This window comes from Saccostrea cucullata, unplaced genomic scaffold, assembly GCF_032062105.1.
Source record: "Saccostrea cucullata isolate Sc308-1 unplaced genomic scaffold, CSIRO_AGI_Scuc_v1 ctg718, whole genome shotgun sequence".
NCBI lineage: Eukaryota > Metazoa > Mollusca > Bivalvia > Ostreida > Ostreidae > Saccostrea > Saccostrea cuccullata.
In genome coordinates this window covers 1-23358 of record NW_026918836.1, presented here as the reverse complement: position 1 = coordinate 23358, position 23358 = coordinate 1, and the positions used below count along the sequence as shown (strand labels likewise).

At 31.7% G+C, this 23358-nt stretch overlaps 1 protein-coding gene across 1 annotated transcript in view; it reads left to right on the top strand.

The window, feature by feature from the left end:
• LOC134272037 (platelet endothelial aggregation receptor 1-like) overlaps positions 1–23258 on the top strand; it is a 68587-nt gene extending 45329 nt beyond the window's left edge. Inside the window, exons 14-25 of the mRNA XM_062754276.1 lie at positions 8794–8917; positions 9353–9408; positions 9675–9841; positions 19146–19233; positions 19866–19939; positions 20260–20296; positions 20411–20508; positions 20682–20810; positions 21020–21168; positions 22359–22494; positions 22613–22771; positions 23120–23258. Of these exons, the coding sequence (XP_062610260.1) occupies positions 8794–8917; positions 9353–9408; positions 9675–9841; positions 19146–19233; positions 19866–19939; positions 20260–20296; positions 20411–20508; positions 20682–20810; positions 21020–21168; positions 22359–22494; positions 22613–22771; positions 23120–23221 (1319 nt within the window). The 3' untranslated portion in view covers positions 23222–23258. The remainder of the gene's footprint in view (positions 1–8793; positions 8918–9352; positions 9409–9674; positions 9842–19145; positions 19234–19865; positions 19940–20259; positions 20297–20410; positions 20509–20681; positions 20811–21019; positions 21169–22358; positions 22495–22612; positions 22772–23119) is intronic.
• Positions 23259–23358: the final 100 nt, after the last annotated feature.

The following is a 23358-nucleotide window of genomic DNA, read 5'->3' as shown; positions in this document are numbered from 1 at the left end:
TACGTTCAATTAACATTATTCTATCCCTGATCTACCATCTTTATGTGATAATCCCAGACTGTCGATACCATACTAATTCAGGTCGTATTAGTAAACGCTTAGTACTTCTACGGGTTTTGATGCAGATCATCTCAAATGTACGATGACCGATATGAGCCGTCAAATTACAAGTAAGAGTAGTTCTATCATGTATGGAGAATTATTTGACTTTCGTGTATTTATGTATATAAAGGAATTTATGTGATCTAAATACGTACAAAATTGCGTATTTTTATTAATCTCCATTTTGTGTGAATCCATGGGTTCCAAAGGGACCTCTTGTTCCTTCATTTTTAGTTGTTAATGTGGCTGATTTAAGGGGGGTACACCCGGCGCATCCCCCCTAAAATTACCAAAGTTAGCGTAAATCACAGTTTCGTCTAGAGGATGTAAATATGTCTACTTGGTAGACCTCTTTTTTTACACTACAAAATCTCTAGAATCCAGGAGCTTCCAGGGGTTTCGCCCCCTGGGCCCCCAACAGGCCTTTGCCCTGGACCCACTGGGGGCCTCAAGGCGGCCTGCCTATTTTTTGCGCCCCCTCTAACTTCAATTTCTGGATCCGCGCTTATTTAATATTGTTTACCTTACATCAATTGATCACAAAATGCAACGATTTTTTGGGGGGGTCTTTGATCTCAAAATTTAATTTTTCTCATCATAGAATATTTTGTGTCTATTTATTTAGTTTCCTCTTGGTTTTGTAAATTCTAACTTTCACAACAAAAAACCTTCATTCGTAGGCCCCAAAATACTGGTTAAAGATTCCAGAAACAATGGAGCTGCATCTTTATTGCTTTTTATTCGCCAGATGAAAATCTGTCGCTTGATGATCTGCGTAAAAAATGTGTTTATTTTTTATTCTATACTTTGCACTGTTTCCATATTACTTTTTTTCTTCGTTATTTTATTTTCATTGGAACGAGTAAAAAAAAAATAGAATTAGGAAATACATAACGTTTTACAAAAAGATGCAGCTGATTTACGATGGAATCTGAAAAAAGACTCTCACAAAACATACAAAATATGCCTTCAATGATGGAAAACCCCGACAGATAAGATCACTGACAATGTTTGTAAAATTAAAATCAATCCTACTGTTTTATGTATCATTAAAAGAATTGGAATACAGCATTAACATGTATTTACCCACCCTCATTCGTAAAAAAAAAAACAAAAACAAAAACACACGTGTTTTTGTTTAGTCTCCGTCCCAAATAACAGAAATCTACGGAATGTTTCCTCGATAGTTCGATCAAGCGACAGATTTTCATCTGGATAGAAAAAATAATAAAGATGCAGCTCCACTGTTTCTGGAATCTCTAACCAGTATTTGGGACTACGAAGGAGGTTAAGATTCTGTTATCATGAGAGTTAAATAAAAAAAAAAACAGAGAAATCTAAATAGAAGCAAAATATTCTATGATAAAAAAAATAAATTTTGAGATCAAAGACAAAAAAATCCAATATCGCTGCATTTTTTGATCAATTGAAGTAAGGTACACAGCATTTATTAAACAACTAAAATGGGGGAAATTAACAGGAGAAATTAGAAGAAAAATCAGATAACACCTGTTTTTTATTTTGTCCCTTCTAAGTTTTTTTGACAAAGTGTACATGTACAAAATGATACAGGTAATACTACTAAAGTCAAATAATTCTGCGTACATAATAGAACTACTCTTACTTGTAATTTGACGGCTCATATCGGCCATCATACAAATGAGATTTAAAAAGGCATACAATTAATCGTTGCAAATACTTACCATAATGACAAACACACCTTTCCATTTCGTGGCTTGTTACAAGATATCTTATAAACTCCTTATCTCTCTACTGCAGAAAATCTTTTAAAGCATATTTTCAATCATTTGAAGTCTTAACACGCATTCTCTGTAAGCACCAACGAATTTACTATAGGGCTTGGAAACGACATGTCTCGGATTTTGATGAAATTTTTACCATAGGTGTGTCTTGGTACAAAACTAGTAAATATGGTGTCGGAAGTTCCACACGTGCACTTGGTTGCCATGGAGACGGATCCATTGAATTTGGCCATTTTTGGCCCATTTTGACTAAATGAAAACATGAAAATTGAGGAAATGTAAATGAATATTTATCGGTATCTAATACACTCTTACAAAAATCATTAGATCATATGATAACATGACCTTTTAAGGTACACATGTACAGAGCATATAATCGTTTATTCTAGAAATATTCTTCCTGTAAGAAAAAGGTCATGCAAACTGACATGGTTTCTAAAAATTTGAAAGATGGGGAAATTGAAATTTTTAGAGATCTTTGAGGCTAAATAAGAAAAATTGTCCGCGGAAATTTCCCAAATCTTATATGTGTTATTATACTTGGGAATAAGTAGTGTCATTTCATGAAAAAACATAAGTGGGCTTTTGCTCCTAATTTTAGTAACATGTATCTATAAATAGATATATTTTAGAAATATGTGAAAAATCAAATTTTGGCAAAGTTTAAATTGTCATTAATGCATAATTAGAACGTATGTTGTAAAATTTGAAATTTAAATGACAAGAGCTGGACACCACTAGCTGGTATGGATAATTGATGAGGGGAATTCCCATTTCTATTTTTAGTATCAGGTGGCTATATATAGATATGTCTCTGAATATTAGGAAAATTGGCATTTTTGTTCTAATCGGAAGCTTCATATAAAAAGTCCTAACAAATATAAAGCTTTCTACAATATGCTTTCAGAATGTACATGTGTTTGTTCAAAAATTGTTTCAATCTTGAGGATGGACTCTTGTTTCATTTAATGGCAACAATTATCTAAAAATAGATTACTCGAATAATTAAGAAAATGTAGATTATTGCACCTTTTCAGGCAATTTTTAGATGTAGTTGCTGCATTATTAGGAAATATTTTGTACAATTTTAGATGTAAAAGACAGGATCTGGATACCACTAGCAGGTATGGCTAATTGATGGGGGGAATTCCCATTTCTATTTTTAGTATCAGGTGCCTAAATATAGAGATGTCTCTGAATATTAGGAAAAATGGCATTTTTGTTCTAATTTGGAAGCTTCATATAAAAAGTCCTAACAAATATAACTTTCTACAATATGCTTTCAGAATGTACACGTGTTTGCACAAAAATTGCTACAATATTGAGGATGGACTCTTGTTTCATTTTATGGCAACAATGGTCTAAAAATAGATTACTCAAATAATTTGAGAAAATGTAGCTTATTGCACCCTTTCAGGCACTTATAGATGTAGTTGCTGCATAATTAGGAAATATTTTGTAAAATTTTAGATGTTGATGACAAGACCTGGATACCACTAGCTGGTTTGGATAATTGTTGAGGGGAATTCCCCTTTTTCTATTTTTAGTATCAGGTGGCTAAATATAGATAGGTCTCTGAATATTAGGAAAAATGGCATTTTTGTTCTAATTGGAAGCTTTATATAAAAAGTCCTAACAAATATAAAGCTTTCTACAATATGTTTTCAGAATGTACATGTGTTTGTACAATAATTTCCACAATATTGAGGATGAACTCTTGTTTCATTTCATACCAACAATGGTCTAAAAATAGATTATTCGAATAATGGAGAAAATGTAGATTACTGCACCTTTTTAAGCACTTTATAGATGTCATTGCTGATTCCTTAGGAAGTATATTGTAAAATTTTAGCTGTTAATGACAACATTTAGCAGGTAGGGACAATGGTTGAGGGGGTTTCCCATTTCTATTTTTAGTATCACGTGGCGTAATATAGATATGAAGTACTCTTAATATTAGGGAAAATTGCAGTTTTATGCTAATTTGAATCTTCGTACAAAATGTCTTTATAAATATAATGCTTTCTACAATATGCCAACAGAATGAACACTTGTTTGTACAATAATTGCTACAATATTGAGGATGAACTCTTGTTTTTTTTAAAGCAACAATGGTCTAAAAATAGACTCCTGGAATAATCGAGAAAATGTACATTACTGCACTTTTTCTTGCACATTTTAGATGTCATAGCTGCATAATTAGGAAGTATATTGTAAAATTTGATATGTTAATGACTGTAGCTGGCCACCAATAGCTAGTGTGGACAAAAGTTGAGGGGGGGGGGGTCCTATTACTATTTTTAGTATCACGTGGCGAAATATAGATATTTAGGCCATTTATAAGAAAACTTTAAAAATCTTTTCAATTGTTCTGTAAAATAATTCTGATTCTAGTCTTTGACAATGTACCTGTACTATTTTCATCTACAAGTTTATTTTGTCCAAAGACTTTTAATTTTTTGAGACGAAGACTCAAAGAACGTATTCTATATGGCAGTTTCTGTGTTCTGCATTTTTTTTTTTTTTTTTTTTGATAGTCACCAGATTTCAAGAACCTTTTGTCATTTTTTGTCAAAATTGTCACAGAGTATCTAAGGATTTTTGTTAATACATGTACCAAACATAGGGATTTTCTCTTTAAACAAGAGGAGAAGTTAGGGAATCTAATCTCTAATAACAGGACCTTGTTAAAATGCCATTTCACTGATCTGTTACAGGGTTACTCTCATGACTGTTGATGCCCTCTTGTCTCTTTTATAAGAAGGTACGGTTTGAGCTTTATTGTACCCTAAAAATTTAATGTTCTTAAAAAATTGTGAAATTGGCTTTAACAATCGTTGAGTAGATGAATATGATAGATCATTAAAGAATATGACACGAAGGGAGGTCGTTCAGAATATATGACGTCATTAATTTGGTATACTTTTAAGTTTAATGCAGAAATGCCTCAAAATGACTCATTTCTGTGCTGATTTTCCTTTAGCCACGGTGCCCTCTTTAATTTTTGGATTATGTAAACTGCTATGAAAAATTACATATCGGTTATCTAAAAATCTCTCTGGACGAGAGTGGCAGAGTATGTCTTCTGAAAGAAGATATTCCACGGAAAATTGATGTCTTCTGCAAGTTTTTAAGAAAATACAGGAAAATACACAAGTTAATGACGTGACAATTAGCATTTAGGAGGTCATATAAGAAAAATGATTTGTGTATTTTTACTGCAGGGAATTCTAATGATTCAGAAAGAGTGAATTTTGATTTCCTATATCACTTTCATATATTAGAAAAATATAGAGCTTTAAATATTTTGTATTGAAACTGTACCTTGTTCTTTGTTTCTATAAATAGAACTGGAAGTCCTCATTGATTTTGCATATTTCAAATATAAGTAGAACTGAATATCATCATTGTTTTTATGCTTGTTAGTTAACGGTAACTACCGATATTACATATAGTTTATACTTATCAGTCACATGATTATTTTACTAGGAAAACTTTATTATACTCATGATATATTGAACATATTGAATACAACAGTATATTTCGTAAATATGTTATCAATGAAGCTCCTTTAATCCTTTGTCATTTTTCTTCTTAATATCTTTTGCTGAGAAGTTGCTACATATAAGTGGATGTGCTACAAATAGAAAAGAGAGCCCCACGTTCAGATAGTGTGCATTTCACTAAATAGATTGGAATTATTTGTCAGTCACACGTACAACCTGTACTGTAAATCTGGAAATTTTTACGTCGATTTAAATATTTTGTGAATTCAGGTCAAAATGGTGCTTATTAATTTTTACGTATCAAAATTTTGCGAATAACCACTGCTTTGTTAACATTTTCTTATTTGTAATTTATTTTTAAGAAAAATATTTTTGCGAATGCAATGAACTCGCAAATTTGCTAAAAATTTATCTACAGCAAAAATTTCCAGACTAACGATATAACATTGATTTTTCTTTCCAACATTGCCGGAAAAGGTACAATAACCAATATTTTCTCGATTATTCTAGAAATCTTTTTAGTCCATTGTTGGTATAAAAAAAGGGTTAGTCCTAAATGTAGCAATTCCTGTACAAACAAGTGTTCATTTCGAAGGCATATTGTAGAAAGCTTTATATTTAAGACGTTTTCTAGGAAGATTCAAATTACCAAAAACCTGCCATTTTTTCCTAATATTTAGAGACAAATCTATATTTCGCCATTTCATACTAAAACTAGAACGGGGAAACCGCCTCAACCATTGTCCAAACCGACTAATGGTGTCCAGATTTTGTCATTAACATCTCAAATTTTACAATATACTTCCTAATTAAGCAGCAATGGCATCTATAATGTGCCTAAAAAGGCGCAAAAATCTACATTTTCTCAAATTATTTGAGTAATCTATGTTTAGACCATTGTTGCTATAGAGTCCATCCTCAATATTGTAGCATTATTGTACAAACATGTGCATTCTAAAAGCATATTGTCAAAAGCTTTATATTTGTTAGGACTTTTTATATGAAGCTTCCAATTAGAAGAAAAATGTCATTTTTCCTAGTATTAAGACATCTCTATATTTAGCCATCTGATACTAAAAATAGAAATGGGAATTCCCCTCAACCATTATTCATAACTGGCCAGCTCGTGATGTCCAGATCTTGTCATTAACATCTAAAATTTTACAAAATATTTCCTAATTATGCAGCAATTACATCTAAAATGTGCTTGAAAAGGTGCAATAATCTACATTTGCTCAATTATTCGAATAATCTATTTTTAGACCATTCTTGATATGAAATGAAAGAAGAGTTCATCCTCAATATTGGGGCAATTATTGTACAAACATATGTACATTCTGAAAGCATATTGTAGAAAATTATATTTGTTAGGACTTTTTATATGAAGCTTCCAATTAGAACAAAAATGCCATTTTTCCTAATATTCAGAAACATCTCCATATTTAGCCACCTGATACTAAAAAAAGAAATGGGAATTCCCTTCAACAATTATCCATACCACCTAGTGGTATCCAGATTTTAACATTAAGATCTAAAATTTTACAAAATATTTCCCAATTATGCAGCAACTATATCTAAAAAGTGCCTGAAAGGGTGCAATAATCTACATTTTCTCAAATTATTCGAGTAATCTATTTTTAGACCATTGTTGCCATAAAATGAAACAAGAGTCCATCCTCAATATTGTGGCAATTATTGTACAAACACATGTACATTCTGTAAACATATTATAGAAAGCTTTATATTTGTTAGGACTTTTTATATGAAGCTTACTATTAGAACAAAAATGCCATTTTTCTTAATATTCAGAGACATCTCTATATTTAGGCACCTGATACTAAAAATAGAAATGGGAATTCCCCTCATCAATTATCCATACCTGCTAGTGGTATCCAGCTCTTGTCATTTACATCTAAAATATTACAAAATATTTTCCAATTATGCAGCAACTACATCTAAAAAATTGCCTGAAAAGGTGCAATAATCGACATTTTCTTAATTATTCGAGTAATCTATTTTTAGACCAATGTTGCCATTAAATGAGACAAGAGTCCATCCTCAATATTGGAGCAATTTTTGAACAAACACATGTACATTCTGAAAGCATATTGTAGAAAGCTTTATATTTGTTAGGTTTTTTATATGAAGCTTCCAATTAGAACAAAAATGCCATTTTTCCTCATATTCAGAGACATCTCTAATTTAGCCACCTGTTACTAAAAATAGAAATGGAAATTCCGCTCAACCGTTGTCCATACAAGCTAGTGGTGTCCAGCTCTTGTCATTTAAATTTCAAATTTTACAACATACATTCTAATTATGCATTAATGACAATTTAAACTTTGCCAAAATTTGATTTTTCACATATTTCTAAAATATATCTATTTATAGATACATGTTACTAAAAATAGGAGCAAAAGCCCACTTATGTTTTTTCATGAAATGACACTACTTATTCCCAAGTATAATAACACATATAAGATTTGGGAAATTTACGCGGACAATTTTTCTTATTTAGCCTCAAAGATCTCAAAAAATTCCAATTTCCCCATCTTTCAAATTTTTAGAAACCATGTCAGTTTGCATGACCTTTTTCTTACAGGAAGAATATTTCTAGAATAAACGATTATATGCTCTGTGTACCTTAAAAGGTCATGTTATCATATGATCTAATGATTTTTGTTAGAGTGTATTAGATACCGATAAATATTCATTTACATTTCCTCAATTTTCATGTTTTCATTTAGTCAAAATGGGCCAAAAATGGCCGAATTCAATGGATCCGTCTCCATGGCAACCAAGTGCACGTGTGGAACTTCCGACACCATATTTACTAGTTTTGTACCAAGACACACCTATGGTGAAAATTTCATCAAAATCCGAGACATGTCGTTTCCAGATTTTTTGGTGCTTACAGAGAATGCGTGTTAAGTGTTTAAAATATTTTGCGAAAAAGTAATGAAAATGTTCAGTGTAATTTATATGCATTTTTCCTTTAGCAAGACACAAAATTAGATACATGTACATGTATATATACAACATTGATGTATAGGTATATGTTAAAAATCTTAAACATTAGAGGAAAGTAGGGAACATTGTATTTAAAATATATCTATTTTCACTGGTGGCGAGATTTGATATCAGTTTCTTTTATCACATTGATAAATTTGAACAATTATTTTTAAAATTTTGTTTCGATTTCAGTGAAAAATTCTCATTTAGTCAGTAACTATCATTGACAGTCAGCTACTGAAAAAGTAATTAAAAAAGTGTCTGCGAATAAATTAACATTATGCATTCTCCATTTACATCATGTGAGATCTGAAAACAAGAAATCAGTCAAATTTCTCTTGAGCTTCATGCAGAACTATAATATTTACTAGTATACTTCTAACACAATTTCTCTTGTTACTTTCTTTAAGCATTGACTTTGAGGAAGACAGCATTTGAGGCAGAGGCAGCAGATAGCGGTGTTCTGGGAGGTTCATTAGCTACATGCTTCCTCTTTATAGGAGCTGTTGTCATCACAGCTATATTTATCATTCGGTAATTGCATTGTTATAATATCATTACCTTTTGTTTTATACAATGACATATGGCCCCGGGGGTCATAAAACGTAGACGAGCACACTTTGATCTGTATCATATTTCCATATTTGTACATGTATATCCCTTTTGATAAAGGAATACTTGGAACAAAAGTGAGCCAATTTTAGTTTTAAGAGCCAATTTTAGTTTTAAGATAAAAGAGTAAAATATGTCTTGCCCATGACTTAACAATGAATTTTCACATGCAAATGTTTTATGGTACTAAGGAAGAATAGACAAAAAGGTTTTATCATCTAAACTTTATCCACTGAGATACTGTGACGGTTTTGTATTTCATAAAAATATTTTATTTGTTAGTAAATATACATGTTAATTAAACAAAAAAATTCGTTTTTAAAAACAAAATTACACGTTCTTATTTCTATTTTGCAGACGGAAGAGAAATACCAGGGGAAATAACACTTCAAATAGACAACAGAGTTCAAATGGTAATGTCTTTTATTTCAATCGGCCAAATCATTGAAGGGACGGTTGTAATCAAATTCAGATTAAAGTTAAATATTGATAAAAAAAATTATGTTTTGTCCCAGAGTATTTAAGCAACAACGTATATAAATTGTGTAATATTTGACTTTCCACAGTGTAGATAAATCCCGATATGTATTTTTATATCTGATGAATATGAAATCTTTCAGATGAATGTTTAATAGGAAATTGTGTGTTGAAATGTTGGTTTGTTTTTTTTTTCTTTCAGATCATGACGAAATTGAAATAAATGGCTTTGACAACGTTGTTTTTAACACACAATCTGTACCAGAAAAGGTTTCTCCAAAGCATAAAACGATAACAATTTTGGAGTTAGAGGAAAGAATTAAGTCCATGTCAAACAATGAGAATGCTTCTTTTAAAAAGGAATATGAGGTATGGAAACAAATAAGAGTTCATTTCAATTTTAAAGTAATTATCTAATCAATAAATAAAACAATACATCAATCTTCTTTTGGGCTTCAATTAACCAAAATTATTAAATATTTCGAACAGAATTTCTAATTTCTTAAGGACAGATTATACAAACAAATTTTTTCTTTGAAAAAGGTTTAATATCATGTCACAAGTTTAGAAATGTGGATGGTTCTTAGAATTTTTTCTCCTAAGAACTGGAATATTAAAAAGACTTGGAAAATATTAGTAATATTTCAATGAAAAAAGAAATATAGACAAATCACACTCAGTAAAGGTTTACAGGTTAAAAAAAATTCAGAATATGTTACCAAAGTCTTTTTAATATTCTAGTTCTTCGGAGAAAAAATTTTAAGAACCATCCACTTTTGTAAACTTGTGACATGATTTTAAATCTTTTTCAAAGAAAAAATTTGTTTGTATCATCTGTCCTTAAGTCTATTTACATGTATTTGATCATAATAAGAGCATATTGAAAATTGTCGATAACATGACATTCAAGCTAAACATATATGATTGTCTGTATTTTTACGAGAGTTGTCCATAAAGTTCGTGGACAACATGAATAATTACTGACAAACATTGCTAAAACATACTAAACTATTATTTTCATTAAATTCATGTATCATTCTATTATTATGCAAGTTTTCAACGAAAACAAAACACAAATAATTATATTTTTTCAGATACAAAACAGACACGCACTCATACATGTACCCGGAGCACTAAAACAAAATTTTGTGACGTTAACCGACTTCAAAAGCTTAATACGAGTACATGTAACTTTTCTAACAAAGTAATCGTTTAACTCAATACATTTCCTATGTCGCTTTAGCCAGTGATTAAAATGTGCACAAAATGTTCAGGTTTCATACGTAAAATAATATATAAGAATCGTTACAAAGATACATTGCGGGTTCCAGTAGATGTTAAACCAAGCCTCTTTCGTTACTCCTCACTAAGATTTTGACAGTAATGAAGGAAAAACTTCAAGAGTACTGTGCAACCATATATTCAAAAAGTGGTGTGAATCAGATGTGGATACTAAAAAAATCAGAAGAACTTTTGGACAATTTGAAATCACGAGATTTTACCAAAATCAACAGCCTAAAAAACTTACGGCTTTTCAACTTTATACACAACCATTTCCCACAGTAAATTAAAATTCTTTTTAATATCATTGACAGCTGCTTTTCCAATAAAAATGGAACTCGTAAATTTACTTACCTGGTCATTGGTCATCTTGGTCATCTGCAAAATTATTTTGTTAAAAAAGATTCTGATCGCACAGACAAGTACTCTGAAGTTGACATCAAGGAGATGCTTTAGTTTCTGAATGATAATATCTATTTGGTTTTTGGAGACCAGGTCTTCTAACAATCTATTGGAATTCCCAGGGGAACTAATTGCGCTCCTTTATTAGTAAATCTATTTTTGTATTCATATGAAGCAGAATTTATGCAAAATCTTATGTGTGAAATGAAGAAAACACTTGCTGTGACCTTCAACTCGACCTTCAGATATATCGACGACGTATTGTCAATTAACAATGGTAATTTCCATTCCTACGTCAATACGATATATCCAGGAGAGCTTGAGATAAAAGATACCACAGAGTCTGACAAATCACTTTCATACTTATTTAGTAAAAGGCTGACTGACGTTTTTCATACCAATTGTTAGTCCATTGTGTATACACTGAATTGACGACGGATTTTCCCGTTATTTCCCAATCATGACAAGGAGCACATGGCGGATGTGACCGGTCAGCAGGGGATGCTCACTCCTCCATGGCACCTGATCCCACCTCTGATGTTTCGGAGGTCCGTGTTTGCTGTGCTCTTGTTTTGTATTGTTTTATGGACTTTGAGATTGAATACTGTTCGTTATCTCTATATCCTTCATTTAATAATGTCTGTCTCATATCCTGCAATCATCCACCCTCTGTCCGCGTAAAAAAGATTTCATTTACGGAAATACGGCAAAATCACAATACGAAATCTCGGAATGATCGGTTTTTTGCATGTCATCCTTTAAACTGTTCCTTCAGAAAATATCGTATGACACTTAACAGCCTGTCTCTGAGAAAAACATGCAAAATCTGAAAAAATGTCCAAAAGGGTGTATAGAGCTTTTCATCTTGTCATATATTTTTAAGATCTGGGTTGTATTAGGATATAAAAAATAAATTGTAAAAGTGTGTCACATGCATCTATTTTTAGTAACAACCGAATTTCTATATTTAGCAATAATTGGCATTATATAGAAGGTAAAAATAGGAAAGTTTGAGGCCTGATAAAGTCACTGCATAATTATTTTAAATACAGTATTTTATTATTGCATAAATACATATATGTCAAAAATTACAAATATCTATTTTCCATAATGATTACAACTATCTGCAGTCTATACTGAAGCCATATGTTAGGCGAAGTTTGGAAATTCAGAATTATTATGGATATTTAGTACAGTGGTACAGCGGTGGGGGATAAAATAATTTGATCAAATAAAGTTTTTTATAATAATTGATTTATGTTCTATCAAATATATAAAATTCACCCTTGGCTATTTAGTGCAGATATATTTTATAAATTGTTGAAATGATGACCTAAGCATGTTAGCAAAATCTCATTTTGTACCATAGAATTAATCAAATACTATTAATATGGATTCATTTGATGACCAATAAAAATATTTTAGTCTGAATTTATATTTAGAAAGGCTGTAAAAATTTAAAAGTTGATAAAACTTAAAATTACTCCAAAAATGATAAAAGAAAATAAGATGACAAGAATGAGTAAGTGTGCATAAGAGTTATCTCCCGTTGTGGAAGTCTTCATGTGAAAAAGGCGGAAATGACATTCCAATGTGTCAGGGTCACCAAGAGGACAATGCAACTTCGGAGATTTTTTATACATTTCGTGCCATGTATGTATTTTATTTGTATGACAGTATCAAGGATCCACCACACTGCGCTTCTTTAAAGCTCCGACCGAGATGCTATAGTATCAGGTTGTATGGGAAAAAGTTATGGACCGACTAGAGGATTGATTGTGAAATGTGGATTTTTTCTCATGACCATGTTGACCACGTATACGGTGGTATATTTAAAGTTATGAATCTATCCAAGACATACGGATAACGTGGGGGGTTAACATGGTTAAAATGGCGAAGAAGAAATTACAAACTTCTGCTACCTTGACGTTGACGAGAAACTGAAGGATCTGACCATGCTGACAGGTAGGCTAAATATCTGATCTCTACTTCAAGCATTATGAGCTGCATTTTTAAGAATTTTATTTTGCCATAAAAATTATATAATGTATTATAATGTTTGATTTGTATTTAAATTAAAACCTGTATGCTCAGTAAGACTAAAATGAAGTATTAAAGTGTTTTAGAAGAAAGACCTTTACAAGCAAATATAGAATTATTTAAGAATTCAATATTGTACAGGACAACGATAATGCAATCTTGCTTCAATCATAGGTTATAAAAAGTTCTTTCATTGCAATGCGGCAAATATGAACAACAGAAGATTATAAATATTTTTTCTCTGTTCTTGAAATAATTCTGCAATAAAAAAAAATTGGACATCCAAGTTGCAGCTCCTATTTCAATATCTACAGTGACCTATATAGAATTTGTAATAGAAATTTAAATAATGAATGAAAATGTTCTAACTAGGAACAGTCATGTTTATTGTTTGATATGTTATACATGTAAACTTTTGTAAAGAAATTAAGAAAGTTCAAACAGTTGTTAAGAGATGGAGTAAAAATTAAAACTTCTCTGATTAAAAAATATTCAACATTCAACTGCACATATGCTTTGATTCGCATACATGTAATTTATGCTTTTGAATTGTGGTATTGTGCAAGTAGTGAAATAGTTTGCTACTCAAAATAAGTCTAAACTAAAGAGTATATATAAAAGTACCAGGTATTCAAAGAAGGAAAGGTTTTTTATCCAAATACTATCACACATATTTTTCTATCATATTTACTTTAACAATTAATATATTCAAAATGAATACACATTTTTGCAAAACTGATATTTTAGAAAGGTAATGGATTATGATAATATGAACTCATATTAAACAGAAAGTTTATACAGAACATTTAAGCATGCACAATATGATATTTAATTTATTTAGTATACCATAGGTTGGAGAGGTCTAAATTATTCAAATTGTATAACAAACCTGGGTAAAGTTATAAATAATTTACTATTAACTTTCACTTCTTGTAGCAGCATTTGTCAACATGCAGAGGATTTTTTTGGACCCCAGTACATTAAAAGACAAGTGTCCTGATCCAGATGTAAATGGTAAGAATTGTTTAGAAGTCTTATATATGAAAAAAAAAACAATTATTATAATAGTCAAATGCTCTTTAATAGAGCTATTCAGCATGTTCAGTGACACAGTTTTGTCACAATGATAAAGCCAGTGATTTCTTACTTTGTTTGGTACATAAAGAGCTGATTTTTGCTATTCCCTTGATCACACTAATTTAATTATCAACAGATCAAGTCTAAGTGTAAATGTGAATGATTTACCCTAGGACGGGGCCACAATGGCCAACCAAAGTTTTACATAGAAATGTATAGGAAAAGTTTTTAGATCACCTGAGCCAAAGGCTCAAGTGAGCTTTTCTGATCACATTTTGTCCACTGTCTGCCTGTCTTTCCATCTACTGTCTGTCTGTCCATCTGTGTGTCTGTAAACTTTTCACATTTTTGACTTCTTCTCAAGAACTGCTGGGCCAATTTCAACCAAACTTGCCACAAAGCATCCTTGGGTTAAGGGAATTCAAATTTGTTCAAATGAAGGGCCACACCCTCATTCAAGGGGAGATAATTAGGAATTAATGAAAATAAGGTGGCATGTTTTAAAAATCTTCTTCTCAAGAACCACTGTGCCAGGAAAGCTGAAACTATGTGGAAGCATCCCCAGGTAGTGTAGATTCAAGTTTGTTCAAATCATGACCCCGGGGGGTAGGGTGGGGCAAAAATGGCTGACCAAAGTTTTACATAGAAATATATAAGAAAATTCTTTAAGAATCTTTTTAAGAATAGCAAAGCCATGATTGGTCATACATGTATTTATATGGAAGCATTCTCGGGTAGTGTTGATTCAAGTTTGTGCAAATCATACCCTCTTGCCTTTTAGGAATGATTGGGACTACTTTTGGGTTTAAACTTTTCAATAATAAACTAATTTCTGCTTTTATGCTAGCCACGGTGCTCAGGAGAGTGATATGGCCCATGGGCCTCTTGTTTTAATTATAAACTTAATATTCTTAAAATCAGTGTTGATGACAGCAATCATTTTGTCATTATTTTCTTACGTAGACCTTTCCAAAGATCCAACTTCACTTTTCCTCCATTTAGCAGTTACTTATGTATGTACAAAAAATTATTCTTTCTGTCATCATATTTTACTGATATATACTCAAAGAAGGAGGACATATTTCTTTTCATTTCATGGTACATTTTGTTTCATAGGTTATGCAGTTTTTCCAAGAAAGCAGGAACAATGGAGCAGAACTGAAAAGCCATTTCAATAAAACCATGATCTGACTGATCAAGTGAAAGATGATACCAGTTGTGAAAGTTGTCGAAACACTACAGCAAGCAAAGAGAGTAGTAATCATCAATACATGTATAACTCCTGTTAATATTCATCAGACCAAAAAGAATTTTCAATTTTGAAATTTGAACAATATTTGGCAGTTGGAAATCTCACTTATTTTACAAATTCAAGATCAAGTAAGAACATCACAGCAAATTTATATCCTACTAAAATGTTCAAAGCATTAGAGAGTTTCACAATTTACTGATACAAACTGCGAAGTGTCCTATCAGGAACAGGCATTGGTGGAGTTCAATAAGAGCCAACAGGAAAGTGAATTGGTTTGGCTTCAAAATCCAGAAAATGATTCTCCCAGAAAGTGAACAATTACTTGTCTATGATACGTGAAGATTGTTAGAGAGCAGTAAATGTCCAGATTGTGTTTTATGGCAGAAGAAGAAAGTAATGAGTGCAAATGATGAAATTTTATAAACAAAATAAATACCTAAGTAGCTCCAAAAAAGGAGGATGTATTGTGTTACATTCATCAAAAAAAAATTTCAAGTCATTTCACCTTCCCCCAGTAATCTCAATGTTTGTATCGATGATGTTGAAAATTTGCAGAAATTGTTTGTACTTTAACACTCAAATGAATATGTTGATCAAATGACTAGTATGATGAATAATGTGTTCACTTGGTTCACTTGTGTAAGTATTGACCAAGTATGTATACATGTATTAAATGTAATTATTATTTTCTTTATTGTTCCAACTATCTGATTGGCTCTAACTGGATCACATGATCAAGTATAAAAAGTGTTATTATTTTTCTTTACTGTTCCAACTATCTGATTGGCTCAAACTGGATCACATGATCAAGTATAAAAAGTGTTGCAGACTGGATGTTTCTATTTTAAAAATTTATAAAACCTGCTGTTTCTAAAATTGGAAACGTTCTTCTGGAAACAACAATAGTGCTGACATCACAATAGTCTTTATAGACTGGATTTTTCTAAAACAGATACTGCAGCTGGTTTTCATTACTGTGATGTCATAATACAATGACATAACAATGCTTTGTATGAGAAGTTACTGGGTATTATAAAGAAGGATTTTAAGACATTTCTTATTAACTAATAAAAAATAATAAAACAATTGTAGCCTTATGATTCCATACAATCCCTCGATATATAGACCTTAGAGAAAGCAAATCGACCGAGCACGAAGTGCTCGGTCGATATGCTTTCTCTAAGGTTTATATATCGAGGGATTGACCTCATCAAAAGGCTATAATTGAATAATAAAGGTTTATACTTAAGTTTATCCATTTAGAGGTTTATAAAGAATTCATAGCCAGTCCCTCCCCCCCCCCCCCCCCCCCGGCCTCTTTTTCCATGTATTTTTTTAAAAGTTAAAGTCATTAAGTATTAAATTGAGAGCTATGTTTGTTTAAATTCTGTAATGCAGATAGGAAGAACTCTAGAAAATAACTTTTTTTCGTTTTGGACATGATTTGAGCTATTTTTTGAGTAGCGCTAACTGTATCCTTGAAATTTTTTATGTGAAAATTACACAAACTTTGACTTTCAATATTTTCTAAAGTGTACATTGGCCAAGGGTAATTTTTTCATATTTTGTTAAAATAGGTATTCTTAACAATAAGCATTAAAATTTACTGGGTTAAAACATCCCCCCTTTTAACTAGAATAGTTTCAATTCCACTAAAAATTGTCACTTTTTCAAAATTTTGGAACATTGCCAATTTCATGACCTATTTGCACTAAAACAAAATGAATGTCAATCACTCTGACTATGTATTTAAAAAGAACTAACCTTTATTCTTTTACTACAAACAGAATATTTGAATAATTTTTAAAGTTGCAATTTTTTTCTCTCCTCAAATATGTCTAAAATGTTAAAAAAAATACCTCAAATTTTCTTGCATAAGAGCTATTTTTAGTAACAGGCCATAAAACGTATGTGGGTTTGATTAGCTCAGTAAAAATTTGTCTGATTTCATTTTATGCATTGTAGATTTAGCTCATAAAATTTGAAGGCAATCGAAGAAACCTGCTTTCGGACTATTTTGCATGCTTTTCTCGGAGACAGGCTGTTAAATACTAATGAACGGTTTTTAAAACTATGTTTTCCCGATTGTTTACAGGATTGATTGGTCTCTAGGTGTTTTTTTCCAATGTCTACACAGAATTTTATCACTGTTCACTGATCAATTATTCCGAAAACCTCCCTTTTGTGAATAATCCTGATCCTGTCTTGATATGTTCTAACTTTGATTGCTCAGCTATTTTGAAACTTTAAAAGTTCCAATTTTGCAGGTTTGGAGTGATAACTTATGTCAACCTCAAAATGTAAAATTCATTCAGATTTCAGCAGAGGTTTATAAAATACAAATGAAATTTATAAAGTGATAAAAGGTTTTTTAATTAAAATTTAGCGGTGCTCCGGGTCTCCATTACAAGTCTAATTATGAAGTTATAATTATAATTAATCATATGAAGTTGAATAAAACTTTATATTTTTCAATTCATATTTAGTAACGGATTAGAAATATTCTAATAATAATTGTCAGTGACGCAACTTTTATTTAATTTTTAGGTCACCTGAGAAAACTCAGATGACCTGTTGCTATCCGTTTTCGTCCGTCGTCGTCCGTCGTGAGTCGTGCGTTAACATTTAAACATTTTCAGCTTCTTCTCTAAAACCGCAGAACCAATTTCAACCAATTTTGGCATATAGCATCTGTGGGAAAAGGGGAATAAATATTGTGAATTTCATGGTCCCTGCCCCCCTGGGGCCTGAGGGTGGGGCAAAAACCACTAAGATTAGTGCAATCTCTAAAAATCCTCTTCTTTACTCCTTGACATCAAGCAGTCAAACTGTTGATATGATAATAATCAGCATTGAGTCTCCTACCAAAATTGTGAAATTCATGGCCCCAGGGTCAGGGGTTCTGGTGTTAGGGCGGGGCTCTATTGATTATGTAGTGAAAATGCATTAATTCTTTGAAAATCTTCTCCTCTGCCCCTGAGTAGTAAATAAACTAATTAAATACCTAGTTATGATGAGCAAAAGTGCCTCTACCAAAATTGTGAATTTTATGACCCCGGGGTCAGGGGTTCTGTTGTTAGGTCGGAGCACTATTGATTATATAATGAAAATGCATTGTTTCTTTGAAAATTTTCTTCTCTGTTCCTGATTATTAAATAAAACCAATTAAGTACATAGTTATGATGAGCAAGAGTGTCTCTACAAAAATTTTGAATTTTATGGCCCCTGGGTCAGGGATTCTGAATCTGTTTTGTAGGGGCACTCCTGATTATTGCTGAATATTTCTGATTAGCTGACATGCATTTTTGTTCCCCTACCCTGCTTATGGCTATTAAGTAAACAAACTAAACAACTGTTAAGTGTATAGTTATTAGCAATGGTGCCTCTTTCAAAATTGTGAATGCCATAGCATCTAGCTTAAAACATGAACCAAATTCAATCATTTGAAAGTTGTTGCATGATGCTCAGGTGATTTATAAGGCCCATGGGCCTCTTGTTAGCTTGTCCACGAACTTTGCGGACAACCCTTGTTAAATCCTCATTTTAAAAGAATATCAAAACAAATTTAAATTCATTTAATTAGAAGTTTCATTTACTAAAATGTTATTGTTCTGAATTAAGAAAATACCAAGGGGAGAATTGTATCCATGTACTGAAGGGAAAAAGCCCGAGAACGTTTCAAAGAATCGATACACGACAACTTTCCCATGTAAGCTTATATTTGCTTTTTATATTAAAGAATCATAAAAATCGTCAGATTATGTCAATGCTTTCTGATTTAGATACTTTTTTTCTTTTCTTGCTGTATTATTTAACACACAACATACTTCTTTAAAATGGAACACTGCTATGTGCAAATATGCATGTTACATTGTATCCCTCTACATGGTGTTGAATATTTCTCACTTCAGAATTCTAACTTTAAATACGTCTATTGGAATTTTGCAAGGTGCGCTGACTTTTACAGTTGACGGCTTACTTTAACACTAGGACAATGTACGAAAGGTCTTTAACGATGTAAATACATTTAGCTCAACATTTGAATCAACGAAAATAACAGGTTATGTCAAAGCACAGATAAGTTGAAGAAGAAACCGGCAACCTTCCTATCCTCAACACCCAGTCTTCACATGTTAGCACCCTTAACACCATAATTATGAACACTAGAAAGGGTCTTTTTATCTATTATCAAGTCTGTACTTCCGTACATGATATAGGTTCAACTGTAAAAGAAGTCGGTGCTTCTCACAAAAGTCCATTAAGATATTTAAGATTAAGATATAAGTATTGTTTGGTAAATATGATTTTTGATTCTAAATCATAATAACGTACAATTTATAGATGACCATTCGAGAGTTATCCTTAAAAAATTGAATCCTAAGGAATCAGACTATATTAATGCAAACTACATTGAGGTAAGCTTTTACAATTCCTAGCAAATATTTACTCTCAGTGTATGTTTCTTCGCTTTCTCTTTTTGACAACAAAATGTTCTTCATATGAACCATTAACGACAGTTAATATCTATGTCTGTTTTTATTATTGCCATTTGTAACTCTAAACATAAAAGATATGGTTTTTCATCAATGTGTATTTTGTCTCTTTTTTGCTAATTTTGTATGAATAAATCGAAGAAAGAAAAAAAAATGCTTAACGACCTATCTATAATGTAATCAATGTGTTAAACTTCCTTACGCTAAATCATGTTTTGAATTAAACTTTTGTTTGCTTGAAGAATGCACAAGGGAGAAGGGCTTATATTGCCACACAAGGTAAATTGAAAATTTTATATTGATTTGATGTGGACGATTAATATTTTAATCCACCACAAGTGTGACAATATCTAGAATTAGTGATACAAAATTTCTTATCATTCGTTTATCAAGGACCAAAACCAAAGACAATTGCAGACTTCTGGAGAATGGTTTGGCAAGAAAATATTTCTATCATCGTTTGTCTTACTAATCTTAAAGAAGGCATGAAGGTATAGAAAAATTCAAAATTTAGATAAGAATCATAACATATGATATTGTGCAGTCAAAAAACTGTCATTAAACTTAGAATATGTCATTCTTCCTCCTTTCAATCCACATAGTGTTTTTCTTTTCTTTTTTTTAAAGTAATTATCAATATTATCAGTTGAATGTTTTTATTTAGACAAAATGTGCCCTGTATTGGCCAAATGTTAACGACAAAATTCAGAACGGCCAACTGTACGTCAGGCAACAAGATGAGAAAGTTTACGCAAATCACACAATAAGAAAACTAAGGATCCGAAATACTGTTGTGAGTTGACCAATAATTTTGTATCACTCATTTAAATAATTTGATATACATGTATTTATAAATATCTTTATGTGGAGTATGTTGAATGATGTACTTGTATATAATTTCGAGATTTTCCACCAAATTTTCATATTGAATGCACAAGTTCTTGAAAACACTTTATGAATATCAATTACATTAACTTTTCAAACTATTTAATCATTGGGTAGGAAAATACTGAGCGTGACGTCATAATGTTCCACTATACACAATGGCCTGATCACGGGGTCCCTGATCCATTAAGTCTCGTAGTATTTCATCGTCATGTGATGAAGATGTCTGCAATTTACTACGCGGAATATTCATTAGTTCACTGCAGGTATAATGCTATTTATTAAAGATTTGCCTATGGTGTTTGAAATTTTTGCCTGCTTTGAAGGATGCGGAATTCTTGTTTCAGAAATATTGAAAAAATTAATTACTGCAAATATACTGAAAGAAAAAAGAAACGCAGGGTAAACTTTTGAGGTGAATTAAATTTGTTTTTCTTAAATTATGTTTTAGTTTTCCTATCTAACTTTTAAATTCATCTTTCAAAAAGCCATAACCAAAATCCGATTTGATTTTGTCTGATAATTCATGAATTATTGAAGCTCAAATGACGAAACCCCCCAAAAAGTGAAAATCGAAAACTCTCATTATCTTCAATGTCTCTCCCTTACATCTATCAGAGCCTTATTTTTCCTTTGCATGGAATTTCCTCAGAGTGTTTATCTTTCAAACCCTGGCTATATTTGGCATGGGTACCCACGCAAAAAAAATACTTCATTCGGCGCGCGCATGCGCCAGTGAGAGGAATAGAGCAGTAAGTTGACTGGCTCAAAAAACCAAATTGCAGAATGGTTTTCTTTCAATTTCGTACGAAGGTAATGATTATAATCGTCAACTGTATAAATGGCTGTTTTTGTGGTAGTAAGGTGGCGATTTAAGAATGGCAGGACTAATAACCCGCTCGTAACATGGCTCTATTTGATTGAAAACCATTCCAGACCCTCTCTGACAACGGGTAACAAGTTTTATCGGGGAAAATTTACAAGAAACTGCTTAGTAAACCGTTGTTGCCTTTTTCATTAATTAGGCAATTCGAAAACAAGACCCCATTGAACTTCCGTAAACTGTGCCAAGATCGCAAGAAATTCATAATGTCTCTTAATGATGAAAAACGATGTGCATACCTCATATGCATTAAATAATGCAACAAGATTTGTTGACAAACTCGTCGTTATCAAATTGCACGTGTTTTGGGCTTTTTAGCATTTTCCCTACGTGACTTCATAAATTTCACGGTTGAGTAATTCTGAATACTGATTTTGGTGCACAGTAACTAAATTTATCTTCTGACCAATTTTCGTAATTTTCGGTCATGTTGTCAAAATTTTTTCGAACATTATGCTACCCTGCGTTTCTTTTTTCTTTCAATATATATCAAATTTCAATAACATAATCTCTGTGAAAAACATTTGAATGAAAGTTTGAAAATCCAAATATTTATTTCTTATTTGAAAAAAGTGCAGGTGTCGGAAGGACAGGGACATATATTGCACTTGACGCCCTCTATCGGCAAGCTGACGAAACAGGAAAAATTAATATTCCAAAATATTTAGAAACTATGAGAAAAGACAGAATGAACATGATACAGGGAGAGGTGAAACGTCTACTTTTAATTTTTGGAAGTATCGTTGTTTAAAAGATTAAAAGTATTAATGGACATTATGAAACAATTATTTCATTATATAAATCGTATATATTTTATAAATATACAGGATCAGTACAAAACAGTTTATTTGGCGTTATACGAATCGTTCAGAGGAAGAGCAAGGTCTATCTCTACAGACAGATTTCTAGAGCAATTCCAGGAGCAGAGCTGTTATACCAATCTTGGACACGTGGCCAACAAATCTCCCCTATCTGCTGAATTTGAGGTGATCACCATTTAAAGGAATTTTATATATTTAGTTATAGCTCACTTGACGCAATATATTACGAGCTTCTTGTTCATTGTACTGTGTCTATTTATCGTATGTCAATAAATAATATTTCTTCTCGACTTCTTTTTTAGGTCAAGATCTAGTAATTGTCTTTAGACTAGCTTCTTGGTGCTAGATCCATTATGACGTCATAATCACTTTCAACTTTCTTTTCCTCGTTCTTTACGACTCTAATACAATTATGAGAAAAATAAAGTATTTTAATGGAATTCAATTTGAAATTACAAAAAAGCTCATATCATCCATTTGCAGCTTTTATGAAACCTTATTTTGCTTTGTTAGGAGTTGTTCTCTTTGAGAAAAGAATATTCTGAAACAGATTACGAATTTGGAAGAAAGAATATGGAGGCAAACTTATCCCCCAATATATTACCTGGTAATTAAATGAAAACTCCGTTAGAAATGATTGGTTTTTTTTAATTGATCCTACATGGCACGTTAAAATTTAAAAGCGTTTTATATTTCTTTAAGACTTCCTAATATTTACACAAAAGGTATAAACTGTTTATGGATTTACTGCT